The sequence below is a fragment of the Bos indicus genome, chromosome 10 (genome assembly GCF_029378745.1).
Source record: "Bos indicus isolate NIAB-ARS_2022 breed Sahiwal x Tharparkar chromosome 10, NIAB-ARS_B.indTharparkar_mat_pri_1.0, whole genome shotgun sequence".
NCBI lineage: Eukaryota > Metazoa > Chordata > Mammalia > Artiodactyla > Bovidae > Bos > Bos indicus.
Genome location: NC_091769.1, coordinates 75,479,168 through 75,502,009, shown reverse-complemented (window position 1 = coordinate 75,502,009; position 22,842 = coordinate 75,479,168). Strand labels below are relative to the sequence as shown.

The 22,842-nt window shown below is 38.4% G+C and overlaps 1 protein-coding gene across 4 annotated transcripts in view; it reads left to right on the top strand.

Annotated features, from left to right (window-relative positions):
* PPP2R5E (protein phosphatase 2 regulatory subunit B'epsilon) overlaps positions 1-22,842 on the top strand; it is a 160,097-nt gene that overhangs the window by 99,688 nt on the left and 37,567 nt on the right. For all 4 annotated transcript variants that reach the window (XM_019969030.2, XM_019969031.2, XM_019969029.2 and 1 more), the window contains 2 exons: positions 15,375-15,476; positions 21,875-21,967. In XM_019969030.2, coding sequence (XP_019824589.1) covers positions 15,375-15,476; positions 21,875-21,967 — 195 coding nt within the window. The remainder of the gene's footprint in view (positions 1-15,374; positions 15,477-21,874; positions 21,968-22,842) is intronic.

Below are 22,842 nucleotides of genomic sequence, written 5' to 3'. Positions count from 1 at the left end.
ATAAGGAAGGTGAAAGGAGAATTCTCTTTTATGGGGTGGTGGAGGATGTGATTGGTTTTGACTAGAGTGAATTTGAGATCTACTGAGAATTGCACAACTGGAAATAATGGAGTTAAGGACATCCTAGGGCCTTGGAAACGAAATCATAGTAGAAAAGGTGACAGAAAACAGACAGGAACTTCCTGCTGAGGATTCAGCTTGCTCCACCTTGAGATTTAGTGATCATCTCTCTTTTGAGATATGTGTTCCTTGGGTGAAATTGATGACTTTGAGGCATTCATTGACTTCTGTATTTAATATTCCAAGAAACCCAGAATGTGCTTTGCTTTCTGTTCTGCTTCACACTAAGACGTTTTACTGTGATTGCTGCTAATTCTGAGAAAGAAAACTTGATGTGGGGGTCTCTCACTTTTCTTTGGCTCAGGTCAGAGCAGTTGCCATTTAATTTTCTTGACCTTCTACTGGATTCTTTCCCACTAATGGAGGATTGATGTATTAGCCTAAGAAAATTAAATTGCTTGAATTTGCAGAAGTTATTAATGGAAGAAATAGTTTTGTAGGAAATGATGGCTAACTTTTGAGTAAATAGCAGGAATTGAACATATGCACATATGCAGAGTACATCATGAGAAACGCTGGGCTGGAAGAAGCACAAGCTGGAATCAAGATTGCCGGGAGAAATATCAATAACCTCAAATATGCAGATGACACTACCCTTATGGCAGAAAGTGAAGAGGAACTAAAAAGCCTCTTGATGAAACTGAAAGTGGAGAATGAAAAAGTTGGCTTAAAGCTCAACATTCAGAAAACGAAGATCATGGCATCTGGTCCCATCACTTCATGGGAAATAGATGGGGAAACAGTGGAAAAACAGTGTCAGACTTTATTTTTTTGGGTTCCAAAATCACTGCAGATGGTGATTGCAGCCATGAAATTTGAAGACGCTTACTCCTTGGAAGGAAAGTTATGACCAACCTAGATAGCATATTCAAAAGCAGAGACATTACTTTGCCAACAAAGGTCCTTTTAGTCAAGGCTATGGTTTTTCCAGTAGTCATAGAAGATGTGAAAGTTGGATTGTGAAGAAAGCTGAGTGCCAAAGAATTGATGCTTTTGAACTGTGGTGTTGGAGAAGACTCTTGAGAGTCCCTTGGACTGCAAGGAGATCCAACCAGTCCATTCTGAAGGAGATCAGCCCTGGGATTTCTTTGGAAGGAATGATGCTAAAGCTGAAACTCCAGTACTTTGGCCACCTCATGTGAAGAGCTGACTCACTGGAAAAGACTCTGATGCTGGGAGGGATTGGGGGAAGGAGGAGAAGGGGACGACAGAGGATGAGATGGCTGGATGGCATCACCGACTTGATGGACGTGAGTTTGAGTGAACTCCGGGAGTTGGTGATAGACAGGGAGGCCTGGTGTGCTGCAATTCATAGGGTCGCAAAGGGTCGGACACGACTGAGTGACTGAACTGAACACATATGTCTACTTCCTTTATCTCTGAAACCACATTGAAATTACTGAAAGGAAATAAAACCCACAGGAAAAAAGTGAAACGGAGAGATCTCAGAATCAACATTTTGGAAACCATAAAGCAAATGACCTGGTGATCACTACCAAGGCTGATTAGAGAAAGCTGATTCTGGTCTGTAGCAACAATAGTTTGGAAATTGCCAGCTCCCACTGCATTAACTCCAGAAGGTGCAGAAAGGTACTTTTCAAAGTAAGGGTGCTTGGGGTGAAAACAGACTTGGTGGACAGTCTGTATAAGATATAGCTGGAACTGCTTCTCCCAAACCAGGCAGCCAGATGACTGCTCCTCCCAACCCGCAGCAGAAGGCTGAGGGTTACTCTCTGGAGAGGCTAAACTGGAGGGAATCCGAACTCAGGGACATTGGTTCCAAGCAGCAGTACCTTTCTGAAAGCAGGGAAGCGTATTGAGTGAAAAGATCCTTAACCCTCTTCCCCACTCAGCTCCCAGATCCTTTATGCCACTATTCTAGAGATGTATGCTTCTTTTCTAGAGAATTAGATAAGCCTAAGAGAAAAGATCCAAAGGCACCAATAAAAGGAGCATTCCTGGGGGGATGAAAGGATGGCTGTGGTGAGGAATAGCCCAGCCAGTCTCACTGTAGGGGAGCCCACTGCTCACTGCCACCCTCTCATACAGGTCTCCCATTTTAGTACGACGGGTGCGATACTGAGTAAGAGCACCAATTTTGTGGGTTTAAATCCTCTCTTCCAGTTAGTTTTCCAAGATTTTGAACTTTATGTAAGTGTACATGGAGGGGTTCAGCTCAGATGTCTTCCTCTTTCCCTTGCACCCCGCTACCCTCCCAGTCTCTTTTCCTGCCACTGGTCTTTGCAGTCTTCTGATGGGCGTAGGTCAGAGAGAGTGGAGCAAAAAACAACGGCCTGTCCTTCCCACACTTTCTCCCTTTCGTCTCCTTGTAGCTAAGTGTTGATGTTATTCCTCAGAACTGCACCTGGTACTTGTATTTGATCTGTATTCAAGTTCTGTTGATTGTCTGTCCTTGATCTCTCATGGACGGATTCCTTTCTTCCTATACAGCTGTCAGTGCTCTGATCCTTCTAGAAACCGATTGTCTAAAGGGGTCAAATTATTTTCAGAAAAATCCAGTTATATCTGTTGATCATAACAGTTATCAACTACTGCCACCACCACCAGCAGTAGTAATAACATCAGTGAAAACAGGTTGTTGTTTTTTTTTTCCCCCAGTCTGTGTAATCTGAATAGTGTGTGTACCTAGTAGATTTTGAAAGGAAAACTTGATTAAGGAAATATTGATGTAAGTAAAAATGTTGGTATCCTTGTGAGTTAGGAAAATGCCTAAGATTTCTATTACTCTAATCTTTTGAGTTTGGCTGTGTATTTAAAAACTCTGATTGGGCAACATAAGTTTTTAAGCTTCCTTTTGTTGTTTGTTTGTTTTGTTATTTGTTACTCTCTTTCTTCAACTGATTGCTAAGCTTTAAAAATTTTTTTTATCATTTTAAAATGTTCTTTCTGCCTCATTTCAGAAATCAGTTTCAATAGAATAGCTGCTATGTCCTAGAAAGCCCTGTTAATACAGATTTAAAATATGATGGTGAAGGGGTAACAATAATTAGGTTGTAATCGTTGACTTTAGAAATCTTTTAAATCCTCTTTTAGATTTCTGGATCTTGTAAAACAAACTGCACAACTGTCTCACGGGCATATTTCTTAGTCACACGAAAACAGTGCTCTCTGTCTTGGTTCTGGTTTGGTGAATGTGTTCTGAAAGGTATAGAGCTTTGTCCACAAGATGATTTTATGATACAAATGTGAACAGCCTTACTGGAGTAGCTTGACACACCTACGTGTCGCAGTATTTTAGTCCTTACTGTGTTGCTAAGACCTGTGCTTGTGACCTGCGTGGAGGTGGTTTTGGTTCAAGGAATCATATTCTAATGAGCATGTCTGGAATGCTAACTTATGGAAATGCTTGTCTGAAACTTCTAATTTCATTGACACTTACCATATTTAATATATTAGAGAATAAAATGACACCTGTAATCTAAGAAGTTGTTATACTGATTTAATTTCTCCTCTTTAGAATTAGTGTTAAGGACTTGTCTTTATGTTAGAATAACAGATTTTAATGATTCCATGAGTTAGATAAGTTTTAAACAGCCTTGTCCATTCATGTAGACAGTGAGGTTTAAAAAGAAAATTTGTGCCTAGTCTGAAGTGGAGACTACAGGAGATTTATTATAATTAAAAGACATAGTTTGTCTTTCAAAACATTGATTGAAGGGATTGCCAGTGAATTAAATTAAGTGCTAATTGAAAGTTTAAAATGTTGCCATTTGTTTCCTAATCAGAGCATGAGTTAAAAAGATAGTTTATCTTCTGCAATTTTCTTGAGCATAATTACAGATGCTTTGGGATTTCCCCCTTTATTTTTATTTACGTGTAATTAAAAGGGGCTGAGAGTCAGGTTTGGAAGGTTCTTTATAATTGGGATCACTAAGAATTCTTAAATCTGGTGTTACCAAAAGTAACTTGACACTATATATGTATATGTTGTTACTTTTATGTTACAAAAATTATATAGCATAGTAAGGTGTACCTAAGCAAATTTTGTTAGAATTTTATTTCTTAGAGTTTGAATGTTTAATACAAATTCTAGTATGTTTGGAAATCAGTCTTCTCTGTTCAAATGTCTGATTTATAGATTTAAAGTAAGTTTTGTTTACATTTTTATTTTGGATGTGATTATTTTTAAAAATGGCATACATGGCAGATGTTGATGAACTACTATGAAATTTTCTTTCGATTTAGTGTATCTATTTAGATACATCTTTTGAGCTACCACAGAATACTATGAGAATAATGCGTGATGACCTAGCTTCAACATTGAGTTTCCTGGGTCCTGCCTCTGCTTATAAATACTTGATTAAATCATTTGTTTGTTTTTAATACATGATAGATTATGGAATGATAAACGAAGAACTGGATGAAAAAACTCAGGGGTATTATTGGAATTGTTACTTGCATGGGGTCTTGATACAAATTTTGCTAGAGGAGTGCTAGAGGAATAATGGCATTTTGAATTTTGCTTGAATGTTCTCTGCTTAACATCATGTAGCTCTTTTTTGTTAGAAAACTTACTTCTTAGATGTAATCCCAAGAAAATTTATTTTATAGTTATGATGTCATTTTTTGTATTTACAGCTAGTATTGCATAAGTATTTGAAATTACAGTTTCACAGATGAAAGGGGGAGAAACCTTTCTGATGTTAATTAGTTCACTTGCTTTTATCAAAGAAAGATGACACTTAATCATCTAGAAAGTATTGTTTTAAAGCACAGGGAAGATAATTTAAGTTACCTTGTTATACTGTGGTGGAAGTGTCCCTGACCACATTACATGCCTGGTTTCCGCAAGCCTTAAATATTAATAGTGCTAACAAATATATAACCAAAGGAAATAAAAAGTATTCCTTTAATACCTTTAAAAAGTACTTTTTAATATTCCTTTAAGTTAAGTAGGTATTTTTTTTTTTAAAGCAGTACTCAACTGTATTATCCTTACCTTCTGTTTTGTTCATTATTAATCCTGGGAGATATTTAGTAGTTACTAGGTGCTTCCACATTCTGTTTTTTTATGCTAGGCTAGTTATTTTCCTTAAGCAATAACAATGGCAAGGTGTCAACCAAAATCATGGTGTAAAGTTAGTAGTTTCTATGGAGAGAAAGAGATTGAGGATATTGAGTTTTCCTGCAGTAATTTAATAAATTATTTAAAATGCTAGTAGTTGTATTTTAATATTGCAGGTTAAAATGAAATAAGTTGTTTAATCAAAAACTGTTGAAAATATGCCTAAACACTTCTTCTTTTGCTAGATGGGCTATGTACTTAGAAACTTTTTAGTCTTCTCTTTCACATTTGGTCAAGACTTCAAAATTTATTTCTTTACACCGAAGTTAACAGCAATCAGCGGGAAACCAAAGAACTGAAAAATAAGAAAGCAGCCAGTCCCTCAAAGCAAGCTGCTGTCCGGTCCTAGGCCTTGCCTAGCATCTCCCGCTTTCACCCTCTTCCCCAGTGTGTTACAGTGCCAGTTTTGAGTTGTAACTGAGTTGTAACTGGTAGATTCTTAATTAACATTAGTATTATTTTAGGGCTGTTGGATTTAGGAAATAAAAATACAGGGCACCTACTTCAATTTGAATTTCAGATGAACAGTGAATAACCTTTTTTAGTCCCCATGTAGTGTGTGGGATGTATTTGACCAAAAAACTGTTTATGTGAAACTCAGACTTAACTGGTAACCTGTATTTTATCTGGAAACCCTATTTATTTCCATTTTTTTCTATATTAGGCTCTAGGCATTCAGAAATTAGGGATTCCCAGATGGCTCAGTGGTAAAGAATCTGCCTGCAAAGCAGGAGACCCCGGTTCAATCCCTGGGTCAGGAAGATGCTCTGATGAAGAGAATGGCAACCCACTCCAGCATTCTTGCCTGGAGCATTACATGGACAGAGGAGCCTGGTGGGCTGTAGTCCATAGGGTCCTAATGAATTGGACACCACTGAGCGACTGACCACACACATGCCCATGCTTTCAGAAATGAGTAAAGAGCCCTAGAGGGACTCAGAAGCTAACTGGGCAAGGTGAGAAGGGACGTGAGGAGGAGAAACACCAGAGACGAAACTTGCAGTCATCCAGATGTTTGATGATGGGGCTGTGAACCAGACATCAGGGATGCAGAGCTTGCTTTATTTCTGTGTTAGTGCCGGGTAAGGGCATCAGCTTGAGTCTGAATGCTCTCAGAAAAAGAGTGTCCGTGCATGTCATTGAAGGCCACTGGCAGACCAGAAACCTGAGAAGAGGGTGATGGGAAAACAGAGTCTGGTGAGGGGAATCAGGGAAGAAAGAGAGATATAAAGAAGGCAGGTCCATACATGGTCCTCAGGGGTGGTGGTAGAGGTGAGGTGTCAAACAAAGAACCCCAAGAACCCTCTGACAGATCATGGCACTTTTACCTTGAAAAACTCACAAGCTCTTAGGACCTCACTTTTCTGATTTCCTACAGTGGAACTGGGTTTTTTTGTTGCTGTTACGTTGCTCAGTCATGTCCCGACTATTTGCGAACCTATGGACTGCAGCACGCCTGGCTTCCCTGTCCTTCACTGTCTCCTGGAGTTTGTGCAAATTCATGTCCATTGAGTTGGGAATGCTATCCAATCTTTCATCCTCTGCTGCCCTCTTCTCCTTTTGCTTTCAGTCATTCCCAGCATCAGGGTCTCTTCCAGTGAGTTGGCCCTTTGTATCAGATAGCCAGAGTATTGGAGCTTCAGCTACAGCATCAGTCTTTCCAATGAATATTCAGGGTTGATTTCCTTTAGTACTGACTGGTTTGATCTTGGAATTCATGGGACGTTCAGAAGTCTTTTCCAACACCATGGTTTGAAGGTATCATTTCTTCTAAGCTCAGCTTTAGCTCTCACATCTGTTTATGACTACTGGAAAAGCTATAGCTTCTTTTACTATACAGACCTTTGCTGGCAAAATGATGTCTCTGCTTTTTTAATACACTGTCTAGGTTTGCCATTGCTTTCCTTCCAAGGAGCAATCATCTTTTAATTTCGTGGCTGTAGTTACTGTCTGCAGTGATTTTGTAACCCAAGAAAATAAAATCTGTCACAGCTTGTACTTTTCCCCCATCCGTTTGCCATGAAGTAATGAGACTGGGTGCCATGATCTTAGTTTTTTTAATGTTGAGTTTTGAACCAGTTTTCTCACTCTCCTCTTTTCACCTTCATCAAGAAGCTCCTTAATTCCTCTTTACTTTTTGCTCTTTGAGTAGTATCATCTGTACATCTGAGGTTATTGATATTTCTCTTGGCATTTCACATGATGTACTCTGCGTGTTAAGTTAAATAAAGTGACAATACATAGCCTTGTATTCCTTTTCCTATTTTGAACCAGTTATCTGTTCCATGTAAGTTTCTAAGTGTTGTTTCTTGACTTGCGTACAGGTTTCTCAAGAGACAGATAAGATGGTCTTGTATTCCCATCTCTTTAAGAATTTTCCACAGTTTGTTGTGATCCACACAGTCAAAGGCTTTAGTGTAGTCAATGAAGCAGAAGTAGATGTTTTTATGGAATTCCCTTGTTTTCTGTACGAACCAGCAAATGTTGGATTTGATCTCTGGTTCCTTTCCCTTTTCTAAACCCAGCTTGTACATCTGGAAGTTCTCGGTTCATGTACTGCTGAAGCCTAGCTTGAAGAATTTTGACTCTAACTTTGCTAGCATGAGAAATGAATGCAATTGTCTGGTAGTTTGAACAATCTTTAGCACTACCCTTCTTTGGAATTGGAATGAAAACTGACCTTTTCCAGTCCTGTGGCCACTGGTGAGTTTCCAAATTTGTTGCATGTTGAGTGCAGCACTTTAACAGCATCATATTTTAGGATTTTAAATAGCTCAGCTGGAATTCCATCACCTTACTAGTCTCTAACAAGATCTGATTCTAAAAACATCTTGGTGGAATCACCTACCCTAGGTTTTCTGTCTGTGAGCAGAAGTTTTAACATCCAGATTTAATACCTATTCCTTCCATTCCCCCCACTTTGCTTTCTATCCTTATCACTGCTTTCTAGAGACCAGGCCAATGCCTTCAAGCCTTTAGTTTGGTCCAACTTTCAGTGTTTATTTTAATATTGTTGAAATGAAAATGAATTAAACTTACCTCAAAGACACTTGTTTCTTAATTTTTTTCATTGCATTGACCCCAGTATAGATTAAAATAAAATAGAGATAGTATACTTTAAAAACTTTTGTTCATTTCTGGTTATTAAAAATGTATTAATAGTGACAGTTTGTGACTTTATAAAGACCTGAATGCATTTTAATCTAGCTACATAGATGCTTTAAAGTTTTCTATGCAGTGAGGAATGATGCTGGTGGCTACTTGTGGTCATGATACATTTGCCTAAGCACGCAGCTGCCAGTTCAGTTCAGTCGCTCAGTAGTGTCTGACTCTGTGACCCCATGGACTGCAGCATGCCAGGCCTCCCTGTTGGTCACCAGCTCTTGGAGTTTACTCAAACTCATGTTCATTGAGTCGGTGATGCCATCCAACCATCTCATCCTCTGTCGTCCCCTTCTGTTCCCCCCTTTAATCTTTCCCAGCATCACGGTCTTTTCAAATGAGTCAGCTCTTCGCATCAGGTGGCCAAAGTATTGGAGTTTCAGCTTCAACATCAGTTCTTCCAATGAATATTCAGGACTGATTTTCTTTAGGATGGACTGGTTTGGTCTCCTTGCAGTCCAAGGGACTTTCAAGAGTCTTCTCCAACACCACAGTTCAAAAGCATCAGTTCTTCGGCACTCAGCTTTCTTTATGGTCCAACTCTCACATCCATACATGACTACTGGAAAAACCATAGCTTTGACTAGACAGACCTTTGTTGGCCAAGTAATGGCTCTCCTTCTTAATATGCTATCTAGGTTGGTCATAACTTTCCTTCCAAGGAGCAAGTGTCTTTTAATTTCATGGCTGCAGTCACCATCTACAGTGATTTTGGAGCCCGCCCCCCCCCCCCCCACGCCAAATAAAGTCTGTCACTCTTTCCATTGTGTCCCCATCTATTTGCCATCAAGTGATGGGACCAGATGCATTGATCTTAGTTTTCTGAATGTTGAGTTTTAAGCCAACTTTTTCACTCTCCTCTTTTACTTTCATCAAGAGGCTCTTTAGTCCTTCTTTACTTTCTGCCATAAGGGTGGTGTGACCTGTATATCTGAGGTTATTAATATTTCTCCTGGTAATCTTAGTTCCAGTTTTTGCTTCACTCAGCTAGCGTTTCTCATGATGTACTCTGCATATAAGTTAAATAAACAGGGTGACAGTATACAGCCTTGACATAACTAGTTTCTAGATTTGGAACCAGTCTGTTGTTCCGTGTCTGGTTTTAACTGTTGCTTCCTGACCTGCATATGTATTTCTCAAGAGGCAGGTCAGATGGTCTGGTATTCCCATCTCTTGAAGAATTTTCCAGTTTGTTGTGATCCACACAGTCAAAGACTTTGGCATGGTCAATAAAACAGAGGTAGATGGTTTTTTGGAACTCTCTTGCTTTTTCAACGTTCCAGTGGGTATTGGCAATTTGATCTCTGGTTCCTCTGCCTTTCCTAAAACCAGCTTGAACATCTGGAACTTCACGGTTCATGTACTGTTGAAGCCTGGTTTGGAGGATTTTGAGCATTACTTTACTAGCATGTGAGATGAGTGCAATTGTGTGGTAGTTTGAGCATTCTTTGGCATTGCCTTTCTTTGGGATTAGAATGAAAACTGACCTTTTCCAGTCCTGTGGCCACTGCTGAGTTTTCCAAACTTGCTGGGATATTGAGTGCAACACTTTCACAGCCTCATCTTTTAGGATTTGAAATAGCTCAACTGGAATTCCATCACCTCCACTAGCTTTGTTCATGGTGTTGCTTCCTAAGGCTCACTTGACTTTGCATTCCAGGATGTCTGGCTGTAGGTGAGTGATCACACCATCATGATTATCTGGGTCATGAAGATCTTTTTTGTATAGTTCTTCTGTATATTCTTGCCACCTCTTCTTAATATCTTCTGCTTCTGTTCAGTTCAGTCGCTCAGTCATGCCCGACTATTTGTGGGCCCATGAACCATAGCACATCAGGCCTCCCTGTCCATCACCAACTGCCTGAGTTCACCCAAACTCATGTCCATTGAGTTGGTGATGCCATCCAACCATCTCACCCTCTGTTGTCTCCTTCTCCTCCTGTCCTCAGTCTTTCCCAGCATCAGAGACTTTTCAAATGAGCCAGCTCTTTGCATCAGGTGGCCAAAGTATTGGAGTTTCAGCTTCAACATCTGTCCTTCCAATGAACACCAGGACACCTTCCAATGAACACCTGATCTCCTTTAGGATGGACTGGTTGGATCTCCTTGCAGTCCAAGGGACTCCCAAGAGCCTTCTCCAACACCACAGTTCAAAAGCATCAATTCTTTGGCACTCAGCTTTCTTTATACTCCAACTCTCACATCCATACATGACCACTGGAAAAACCATAGCTTTGACTAGATGGACCTTTGTTGGCAAAGCTTCTATTAGGTACCTATTTAATTGTTACCTACTTAATAGTCCTTTTAAAACCTGGGCTGTAAATCAGAAGTGACTGCCATGATAAAGGAAGATTTAATGGAGGCATATTTATTATTTTGAACAGTGGTTTTAAACCATTTTAGAATCTGGAAGTCTTTTGGAAATCTGATGAAGGCAACTGGGTCGTTTCCCAAGTTGGACTCACACATACACAGTGCTGGCTAAGACTTGAGGAATTTAGAGAACTGTCTCCTCACTTTCATCCAAGGATGACCCAATTTTAAACTCATGATTTTGCAGCTCAGCTGTATAGTTCACCTGGTCCATTCATTCATTCCTTCAACCATTCATTCATGAGGTAGATCCTAGACATTGTGAGAGGCTCTGATTTTTAACTTTCCTGACAATCATAATCTTTTTCAAACAAATTCAAGAGCTTGTTTTTATTTTGAAATTAAAGGCATAATGCACATACCTCATGTCTCTAACTTAGGCTTTTTATGCATTTAGAACTTATTTGGTGTATCCCAAGAGAATGAATAGCAGCTACTGAATTTCATCCATATTCCTCTTACTTTAATACAGCTTTTCTTAATTTATTTTTAGTTGTTGTGCTGTGTGATCAGTCGTTTCCGACTGTTTTTGACCCCATGGACTGTAGCCTGTTAGGCTCCTTTGTCCACGAGATTCTCCAGGCAAGAATACTGGAGTGGGTTGCCATTTCCTTCTTCAGGCAATCTTCCTGGTCCAGGAATGGAACGTGTGTCTCTTGTACCTCCTGCACTGGCAGACAGATTCTTTCCCATTAGCGCCACCTGAGTTATCCATATCTGCTCTTATCTGTATAGTTACAGTTGACAGCATTAGAGCTCAGTTGGTAAAGAATGCACCTGCAATGCAGGAGACCCCGGTTTGATTCCTAGGTCGGGAACTTCCGCTGGAGAAGAGATAGGCTACCCACTCCAGTATTTTGGGGCTTCCCTTGTGGCTCAGTGGGTAAAGAATTCTCCTGCAGTACAGAAGACTTGTGTTCCATCACTGGGATGGGAAGATCCTCTAGAGAAGGGAAAGGCTACCCACGCCAGTATTCTGGCCTGGAGAATTCCATGGACTGTATAGTCCATGGGGTTGCAAAGAATCAGACACGACTGAGCGACTTTCACTTTCATTATAGTCACATCATCTTTCCCCCTAAATCTTTATTTCTGACATCTCTTTGTGCTTCAATATAATGATTAACTTTAATCCTGTACAGTGTTCTACTGAATCGATGTGCTTCTCTAATGTTGGACTTAAAGGTTATTTCCAATTTTACACTTTTTGGAGAATGTTGCAAATGACTAAATAGTTTTTTCAGTCTTAGATTAGTTTCTTAGAATAGATTCTCAAGGATGGGAACAATGGTTCATTCAGTCATGACATTTTTATTAAGCAACTATGATGTGCCAGGCAGAGTGAAAGGCTGACTTGATTTGCTTTCCATTTGTTCTAGACAACTACTTAATTAGTTGAGTTGGCTATTAATTGTTCAGCCCAATAGATCCTTGCTTCCTCATTACTCATGGTGAATGTTCAGGAGTACTAAGTAAAGCATTGTAAGGAAGGCGGATCTGAAGAATGGCGTTGTGTGGCTAAGTGACATGTACATGCCTTTAGAATTCTTTGTTGTTTGGATTGGTTATACAATTCAGCATTCTTTTGATGTGACAATAATTGAGAGATGAAGCTTTGGCCAAAAGAGAGGCTTAGAACACTGTGCAAAGCTAAACATCTTAGGTTAAATAACCTAGGCTTATTTAAATCACTCAAAAATTTAGATTGAAATTTGGTTAAAGCAAAAACATACAGTTGTATTATATATCCAAAACTTTATTTTATGAACATTTATTGGAAGACTCATATGTGCCAAGAAAACCAGTGTGAATATGACATTGCATATTCCTAATTAGTGGGAAGAGACAAATATGTAAGCAAATATTTGCTGCAGCCCAGTATTTCCTCACCGTGAAAGAGTTTGAATGTCAAAGAATACAGAGGAACAGAAGTTTCTGTGTCTTTTTACCCAGATTTTTTTTTTTTACTATAGAAAGTGTGTTTCTTTTCTCTCTCTTTTCTCTTTCTTTTTATAAATTAATCTTTATTGGAATGTAGTTGTCCTTCCTTCTGTGTTTTACTTTTGCATCTTGTGGGAAGGAAGATAAAACTTGTTCCAGAGTACAATAAATATAAATGATGTAGTTGAGATGGAAACTCAGTTTCTGCAATAAACGCATAGTTGAATGAAGATTCGAAAGCAAGTAATTAAAAGATTTTTGCTCTTTTGATTACACAGTATGAATGGCTGGTTGAAGAGAAATCATTGATTGATGATTATCTGAAAAGTCACTGGTTTCTTTGTAAACATAATTTCTAATCGTTAGAAGGGATGAAAGTAAAGTAACTGTGTGCTATACATGCTGTAGTTAGTTCCTGCAAAAATATTCTACAATGATAATTTTATTTTTCAGTCATTTAAGCTAAAGAAGTGCAAAAGAGTTAGACTACCCACTTTTTTAGAACACTGGGGTGGAGCCTGACAGGTTGGGTTCAGTCATAACTGCTGGTTACTAACGATAACCTCAGCTCTCAACACCTGTGCCTTTATTTCCTCAATGGCAAATTGAGGGTAATGATAGTACTCGCTTTATAGGGCTTCTGAATCCAGTAGGTTTTGCTCTGGAGGAGGATCCAGCAGCATTTGCTGCTTGGTCATCTTTTTTTCCTTAAGACACTCATTTTTCCTAGCTCATAAGATCCTCAAACTCAAATCTTTTTTTTTTCTCCTACTTCCTACTCCTTTCCATTTGTCTTTCTTGTCTCCCCCACATCCATGTCTGGTTTCTAAATGTTGGATATCTGAGGGTCCTTTCCCTTCTTTCTATTTATTCCTTTCAAGAAGATCCCTTAATGTCATGGTTTCAAATATCTTTACATGCTGATGAGTCTGTATAGATCTCCAGTCCTGACCTGTCTACCTCTGAGCTTACAGGTTCATGTGTCTGGTTGGCTCCTGGATATTGCTCTTTTAACATATTTTAACATGGATCTCTGGTGTCCCCACTAAAGCCAGCAAACAAAGGAAACGTTTCCCTTTCCCAGTCATTTTCATCTTGGGTAAATGACCTTACGTCTATGACTCTTTCTCGAGTCTTTCCTTTTGTTCTCCCCGTACTTCCAAGCCAGCAGCAAATACTACCTCTAGAAGATACTTGAATCTGTGTTTCTGTCTTCTCTGCTAGCCATCATCATGTCTTGACTCTTTCATAGGCTTCTAACTTGTCCCCTTCCTGTCTGTTCTATACATAGCTGCCAGAGGGATTGTTTTAAAAGGAAAAATGGAACTGTATCCTTTTTCTGTTTAAGATCCACTAATGGCTTCCCATTGCACTTAGAGTAAAATCAAGTCTTTCCATAGCTTACACTTCTGAGTTCAGTGACCATATCTAGAAAATAGGGATAATTGTGACTTTAAACTAGAATATAAACTCCTGGACGGCACAGATTTTTATCTACTTCATTCACTTCTATTGTCCCTGTGCCCAGAACAGTGTGAGTTCATAATGAGCACTTAACAATTATTTGTTGAATGAGTAAACACATTCAGATTATATGAGCCTTTCTTTTCCCCTCTTTCAGAACAACATATTATAGCCTAGTATTTTCTATATTATATAGAAAGTTCAGCAAAGGCTTCTGGTACCATATCTACCCATCCCTGCCTTGTTTCTTTTGTGTTTGTTTGTTTGTTGGCCTTAAGGCTCCAAGATCTTAGTTCCCCAAACAACTGTTGTACCCTTGCGCTCTGTAGTGAAAGCTCAGAGTCCAAACAGTTGGACCACCAGTGAATTCCCTCCCCACCCCTGTTTTATTTTTAAATTTGAGGCTGCATTTGAGTCATTAGGAGAGGATAGATAAGTAGTAGAACAAGAAACAGAATAGAAATTGGAAGGAACCCTGGGAAGGTCACTGCAAAATAGTAGCAGCAGCATTTAAAAAAATAAGCATTTTACCATAGAAATCTTGGACTATGTGCAGAAATAGTAGAATAGTATAATGAATTCCTGTCTCTTCGTGGCCCAGTTTCAACAGTTGTCAACTCATGGCCATTCTTTGAGCCTCCAGGATTTAGTTTGGAAATTTCCTATGGTAAAGGAGTACCTGGTTTATAGAAGTTTGTATCACAGATACCTTACCCTGGTCATTGTTACTATTTTACAAACCCGCTGAGAGCAGGTTAGATATGATTGTAAGGACTCTAGGTTCTGAAATATTTTTTCCGATTTGCTTTCTGTAAATGCCTGAAATTTACCATTAGTATGACTGTAAACCCGCAAATTGTGAATAAGCCTGAGAAGGGAAATACATGAAGCCCATTAGCAGTTACTTGTATTTTAGTGTAAATTGATTAATGAGAAGCTTGCTTGAGTGGTAAGTAATGAAGCACAAGCTTTGATGGAAGGCATAAAATCACAGAGGCCTGGGGTGGAGATCGTAAGCACAAGGAATACTGTTCAAGAGGGTGGAAGGTACTGCTGTATTTCCCAGCTTTTCTTGGAGCTGGTCCTGGCCTCAAAGCCGGGTCTTCTTCCAGTTTGGTGGTGTTCTTGTCATCTGGGTTCCCTTTGGCTGGCCGCAAAGACCTTGTGTAAGGCTGCCAAGGAGGTGATTCCATTCCAGCTAACTCTGCTACTTGTTTATTTTTAGGTATCTTGCAATATATTCAGAACTCTTCCTCCTAGTGACAGCAATGAATTTGATCCAGAAGAAGATGAACCTACCCTTGAGGCATCGTGGCCACACTTACAGGTACTTTGAGCTAACATTTGTTCTAAAAGAAAGATCCATTAATCCATGAGCTGATTAGCATGGGAATTCCTTGACGGCCTTTATTCACCAAGAAATCAGATTAAGAGTACATTGCTGGAAAGCTGGAGAATGCTTTTTATGTTTCTTACTCTTGATAATTGGATGCCAAAAGAATAAAATAATAAGTGTTACAATGCTTTAGGGCGGCCCCTCCCAGCTTGCACACTCGGCCAGCAGCTTTTATTAGCGTTTCTGTGATCTTCCCGCTGGAGCCTCAAACAAGAACAGAACTATTTCACATTAATATTAGTTAGATGTGATTAGGTCACAGAGTACATACCTCATTTTCAGCAGTTAGGTGCCCTGGGGACTTTGAATGCCTGTCTTCATGATAACCACGAATGTGTTTCTTTAGCCTGGAAGGACAAGAACAAATTGCAGTAGCTGTTTCACGGCGTCGTAAGGAGGAGCAATAGCTGAGAAAAAGCTTGTGTGAAGGCCAGTTTTGCTCTGTTGCACTGAGAAGGCCATGTTTTCCAGTTACCCTCATGGGCCAGGACAGATTAGGACCATCCCTGCATCTTCTTTCCCAGCATTAAGCCCATTTGTACTGTGTTGAGTTATCCACACCAGCCCTTCACCATCCTCCTTTCCTGGCTGCCTTCTTTCAAGACCGGACTTTATCAAATGAATAGAATGAGGAAATGTGAGTACAGTGAACCTTAAGGCCAGTTTTTCCATTCAGTTAGGTTGTTTTCCAAGGCTGTGTAACAGTAAAGACGGAGGGAATGATGGAGAAGGAATATGACCTTGTACATTTTAACCCGAGGCAGAAGCCACTGCATCTTTGTAGCAGTGTGCTTGTGGTTACTAGTTGACTTTCTGAAGGGCAGAAAACTGTAGCAGGGAGAGAAGGCCTAGAGATATTCTAAGGGTTTATTTTTTTCCCTGTTTCAGAATTTTTGACATACATTTGCAACTTTCCCTGTCCTGCTTTGGCAGCTCAAGGTTGCTGCAGATACATATGTAATGCTCTTTTGTCTAGTTATATGGAGAGCTTTCAGGGCTGTGTTTTCTCAACTCTCACCTAGGCATGTCATACATATATATTCCTGCTATGATTGCCAAGTGGAGTAAATTAGTTAAAACCCTATAGTTGATTTTACTATCTTAGATGCTTGATTTTTTTTTTTTTTTCCCTTAAGGTGCCAGACATACTTTCTGCAGTCTAAGAAATTTGGGAGACTATTTGTGCTTTTCATGGTGGATCCCAGATTGTGACCAAAAAAAAAAAAAAGCAATAACTCTTTTGAATGGATGGGGGTTTTGTCATGTCTTATTCTTCATACTTGGCATCAGGTCACAGAGGTGCAATATTGTCTGGAAGAAATTTAAAAAACAAAGCAAACAAAAAGATAATTTTCTTAGAAAAGTCCTGTATCGTGTAGTAGAAAAGACGAGGAGGGAAATGCCTTCAGAGCTTCAACTTTAGTCTAGTCTACATTCTGAAGAAGAGACCAGTAGACCATTCTTACCATTTGCAAGAGCTTTTGAATACTCTAAATTATGATCACCATAGATATAAACTTCCCCTAAAGTATGATAAAGTTTAACTCAGTATTTCAGTTAATCCTTCCTAAGCTTAATGACTCTATAAAACATGGGACTAAATTAATTTCTAAAGCTATTAAGCTGAATTCCACCACCACAAATGTCAAGCTTACACCGTGTCATTAGTACAGAAACATTAACCATTAGTTCATCTGAAACTCTTAAAACCAAAGCAACAGTGAAGACTGATGCTGAGATCTGTGTCCTTGGAGAGCTAAAGTAACAAACTGTGTTCCAGAACAGTCTGGTTTCATCTCTGTTGACACGTGTTTCAGCCTGTAGTCCTCTCAGCCCTTCTTTAGCTCAGGGGAAAACATGACTTAGACTGGATCAGGTTCCCCGAAGGCTCAGTTGTAAAGAATCTGCCTGCTAATGCTGGAGACTTGGGTTCAATCCCTGGATTAGGAAGATCCCCTGGAGAAGGAAATGGCAGCCCACTCCAGTATTCTTGCCTGGGAAATCCCAGGGACAGAGGAGCCTGATGGGCTATAATCCAAAGGACTGCAGAGAGTTAGACCCAACTGAGCACACACAAACACACAAAAGAAAACTACATGAGAAAAGATTCTAAAAAAGAGTGAATATGTGTATATGTGTATCTGTATCATCTTGCTATACACCTCATACTAACACAACATGGTAAATAAATTATACCCCAATTTAAAAAAAAAAAAAAAGGAAACCTCTTAAAATTCACAAAGCAACCTTCATTCATAGCAAAGGTCAAGTCAGTAGGCAGTCTTGCCTTCACTCTCTTTGGCTTTCTGGATGCCTCTGTACTGGTTCCTGACTTGTCTCCTGAGTTCTGTCTTCTTTGTGCATTCTGACTCCACGAATCAGTCACACTGAAAGACCCTGGGTGGATGTTTCAGAAATCTCCCTTTCTGTCCATGATTGGTCTCTCTTGTTGCAGTGATCCATCACTACTATTCAACATCTTACTTTATGATTGATCAGACAATTGATTTTTCCTAACCCAAACTGCATGTTCTTCAACCTTTTCACTTTTTCGTAACTCCAGCATCTGTAGTGTGCTGCTGCTTCTGGAGCACATTTTACAAGAAAACACAGTGAAGTTGCTCAGTTGTGTCCAACTCTTTGCGATCCCATGGACTGTAGCCTACCAGGCTCCTCCGTCCATGGAATTTTCCAGGCAAGAGTATTGGAGTGGGTTGCCATTTCCTTCTCCAGAGGATCTTCCCGACCCAGGGATCGAACCCAGGTCTCACACATTGCAGGCAAATGCTTTACCGTCTGAGCCACCAGGGAAGCAAAACACAGGAAACAGTGTTTATTACCACATCTCTGACAATAGTAGAGAACAATAAAATCACACTGTGGTTGTTGGGTGGCTGGCTGTGTTCATTGCTTTCACTAATTGTCTGCTCCAGCACACTTGGATTTTATTTTTGGCTCATACAGTATTACTCATAACAAATTATGAATCTTTGAGGATTTATTGAAAAATAAGAAAAAATGTTAAACCTACCCTATGTGTTTTGTTTGATGTTTTCTGTTATTGGTATCTTTAAAACTGGCATCCCATGGTTACCACGGTTATTCTTTGCATTTTTTTGAAATTTGGTCTATATTTCTAGTAGAAAATGATTTTATAGGACTTCCATTTACAATTAAGGGGTTATTTGTAATGTTTTACACTTGAGACTGAAAATCTGGAATGCTCAAGTCTTCTTAAGTTCCTTGGAGAATTCACTTGTGTGACCTTGAAAAGTAATTTATTCTCCCCAGTCCCTAGTCTTTTCCTTTAGAAACTCAAGGAGGATTTTTGATTCTGAGGTAAAATTGGTAAAAAAGAGAGCATTTACAGTTATTAATAAATGTGTCTGAAGTATTTCCACCAAACTTTTTTAAACCATAGCGGCTTTCAGGAAGGGAGAGGACACTTTGCCAATCCCACCAGAAAGCCCTGCCAGCCCACAAGTCGGGCCTGGAAGATGGAAATCTCTCCGTTTTGTGGGAGTCAAAAGAGAGATGAAATCCTCTTTCATGAGTTATTTGAATAATGCTGATGTAAAACTATTGGTAAAACTGTAAGTTGAAAGATTAGTATATTGAAGAAAAGAGCAATTCTTCTAGGGCGTGTTTGAACTCGGGCATTGGTATGACTAGAAGTACAACGTGGCGGTGTTCAGATCACAGGGAAGAAGTTGTTCTGAATCTAGAGTTTCAGAGAGCAAAACAGAATTTTATAGAAAATTAAAATGCTAACATGAACACCTGATATAAGTGTTACATTAGAGTCTAAAGTCACAAGATCCCTATGTGACACATTTAGTTTAGTGGTATTTGCAGACCATTGGGGGATCCTGAGATCAGATTTTCAGTGGCCTGCAAAGTCAAAATTAGTTTTATAACAATACTGCTTTATTCTCTCTTTACTGTGTTGGCATTTATTAGCACAAATCAAATGTCAAACTGACTCAGTAGTTGCCTTCTCTACTGCCATGCACCTACAATTTAAAAAAATCCAATTTCAATTAAGAATGTCCTTGAAGAGCAGCAAAAATTACTAATTGTATTAAATCTGAACCTTTGAGTACTCATTAAAAATAACATTCTTCATGGTGAAATGGAAAGTATGCATAAAGCCTGCTGAATCTTTGTCTTGTGCTAAATAAAGCATTTGTGTGATTGTCTGAGCTGCAAGTTAAAGTAACTATTCATAAAGTATCATTTTTACCTGGAAGAATACCTGACAAACTGTGGTTGTTCTCACTTGGGTATTTAGTAAATGTTTTCTGTGAAATAAACAAAGAAAACAGTTGTTTTCCCACTGATAAAATTAGAGCATTCAAGCAAAATTAAGAATTAGAATTTTGGAAAACTTGTGTCTGTCCTTTGTTTGTCACCGTGAGCTTTATAGCTCCCCAAAGCTTAAAGACTTAAAAAAAAATTGGAGATATTAAGGAATGTTAATTCCTTGGAGATATTAATGGAGATATTAAGGACTTTTATTGATACTATGTAATAAAATATATCAACATTTGCAGTAACTCAGTGAACCAATGTTTTCCAGTTGACCAATGAATGATGTTAAGTAACCATGCATGGGTAGATATCATCCAAAGTGCAAGATAGATGATTGGAATTTAGTGTAACAGTGAAAAATTCGTTGATACGGTTTCAGATTCTTAACTGCAGCTTTAAGAAATGACTGTCGTTCTGGTGTAGTATCAAAGAGTATCCATAATTATGTAAAAAAAAACTGTGGAAGTACTCTTTCTTTTTCACAACAGTAGGTTTGTGTATGGCTTGATTTTCTTGATATACTTTAACCAAAGCAACATATTCTAACAGCTTGAAGATAGAGGCAGATGAGAATCTGTCTTCTAACATGCCATTAAAGAGATTTATAAAAACAAAAAACAATATTCCTTTTCATAGTAACTTTTTTGAAAAATAAAGTTTTTCACAAAAATATATTAATTATGTTAACATGTGATGTGTTTTATTGTTCTGAATAATAAATATATTAAAATAAATATAATTTTATAGTTATATTTATAAAATAAATAAAAAGATATTAAAGGTTTTGTATTTATTTCTACTTCTATATCTCATGTAAACAAAAGCATTTTAGAGTCTTCAGTAATTTTTCATTATAAAGGGGTGAGACTAAAAAGTTAGAGGATCCCGTTTTAAGCAATAATGCCAGTGGTGGTATGTGTCAGCCACTGTGCAGGGGCTTTATGTATATATTATCACAGTTAATCTTAGGGATGATCATTCGCATTGCACAGTTGAAACAACAGACTAGGGTTACACAGTAAGGAGTAGAGCTAGGTTTTCAAACCAGTATCTGTCTCTTGAAAGTTCTGGTTTTAACATACTGTGGTATATGTGCTACACCAGGATTTAATGTATACTTTAACATAGGTTTATTTTGCAAAGTATGTAAACAGTGATCCCCCACTGTTTATCAGAAGTTATTTGAGGTTGACTCTGTGGATGAGATATTCTTAAATCTTTGCAGATCAGAACATCCTGACACGCTCTTATATATTGTTGTTGTTGTTGCTAGAGGAGTGTAAATTTCCATAAAATTTCTGAAAGGCAATTGGTAATGAATGTTGATAATCCTGACATGTTTGAATATCTTTTGATCTAACAATTCCCCTTTAGAAATATTTTCTCGTGAAATATTTGAACAAGTGCACACTAATGTATGTTATATAAGGTACATTGTGATGTAATTTAATAGAGTGGTAATTTAAGAACTATTTACATGTCTCAGCAGAGGGTATTGGTTAAAGTAATTATGAATAATGGAATTATTTATTATAAATTATCTATAGTGGACTATGCTTCTGGCTACTGAGAATGGTGGTATAGATATTGTTGGCACAAATTGACCACAGTATATTGTTTAGATGGTAAAAGTAGTTTGAAAACTATATTTTATATGTGTGTGTGTGTGTGTGTGTGTGTATACATACATACATACATATATTTATAGTACATTGATATGTTGTAGAGGTATAGAAAAAATCGGTAGTTTTATACATTAAAATGTTAACAGTGGTTCACTCTGAATGATGAGATTTGGGGAGGTTTTTATTTGCTTTCTTAGGCTGTGTTTCAGATTATAAATTTAAAAAGCTAAAAATCATAACAGCAACTGGGAGCTGCAAGAAAGGCTAGCACTGCTAGTTGATATTAAAACACACTAAACCCCCCGTCAGTTTTACTATTAGAGCTTTTTATGGTTTTTAATACTGTTCTCAGTGAATTATAGTTTGAAATTAACAATAATCCATTTCTTGCAGCTTGTATATGAGTTTTTCATACGGTTTTTGGAAAGCCAAGAATTCCAACCCAGCATTGCCAAAAAATACATAGATCAGAAATTTGTATTACAGGTAAGTATATTCTTGTCATTGTATGTATTTGTTTTTCAGTTGATAACACTTTATCTCATTTGCTGTAGATGTTTGTTAAAAAATCTTACAGTGGCAGTTATATAACCCCGTAAACAAATATATATGCACAAATTTATTATTGCCCATTAAAAGTAATAGGTACCTCTTTATTTTACTGGAAATTACATTTTAAACAACAAGGAATGCTAATGCCTAAATCCCTGCAATTTTCTTTCTTAAAATGTAATTATAAAGGAATTTCACTTATATAACTCTAGTTTGTGACTCTTTATATAATTCGAAAACTTCTATTTGCATAAGGATTTTAAACTATTTCATACATCTGTTAAAACTGAGTAGGCATGGTCTAGAGCGTAAGTAAGCTTTAATAAGTAATCAAAGTCAGGGTACTAGTAAGCTTTCATAGCTAGGAAGTAGCACAGGTTAATACTTAAGATTCCCTTGAAGAGATTAACTCTCACCTATCTGTTTCAGAGAAGGTAATGGCACCCCACTCCAGTGCTCTTGCGTGGAAGATCCTATGGACGGAGGAGCCTGGTGGGCTGCAGTCCATAGGGTCGAGAAGAGTCAGACACGAGCGACTTAACTTTCACTTTTCACTTTCATGCATTGGAGAAGGAAATGGCAACCCACTCCAGTGTTCTTGCCTGGAGAATCCCAGGGACGGGGGAGCCTGGTGGGCTACCGTCTATGGGGTTGCACAGAGTCGGACACGACTGAAGTGACTTAGCATCTGTTTGGAACTTCCTACATATTTTTCTTGAATGTCATTTTACATTTTATAATTATGGATCATATCTGTTTACTCCAGACCTGAAGTATGTTCATGGTGTTCTTGTTGACAGTCATCTGTA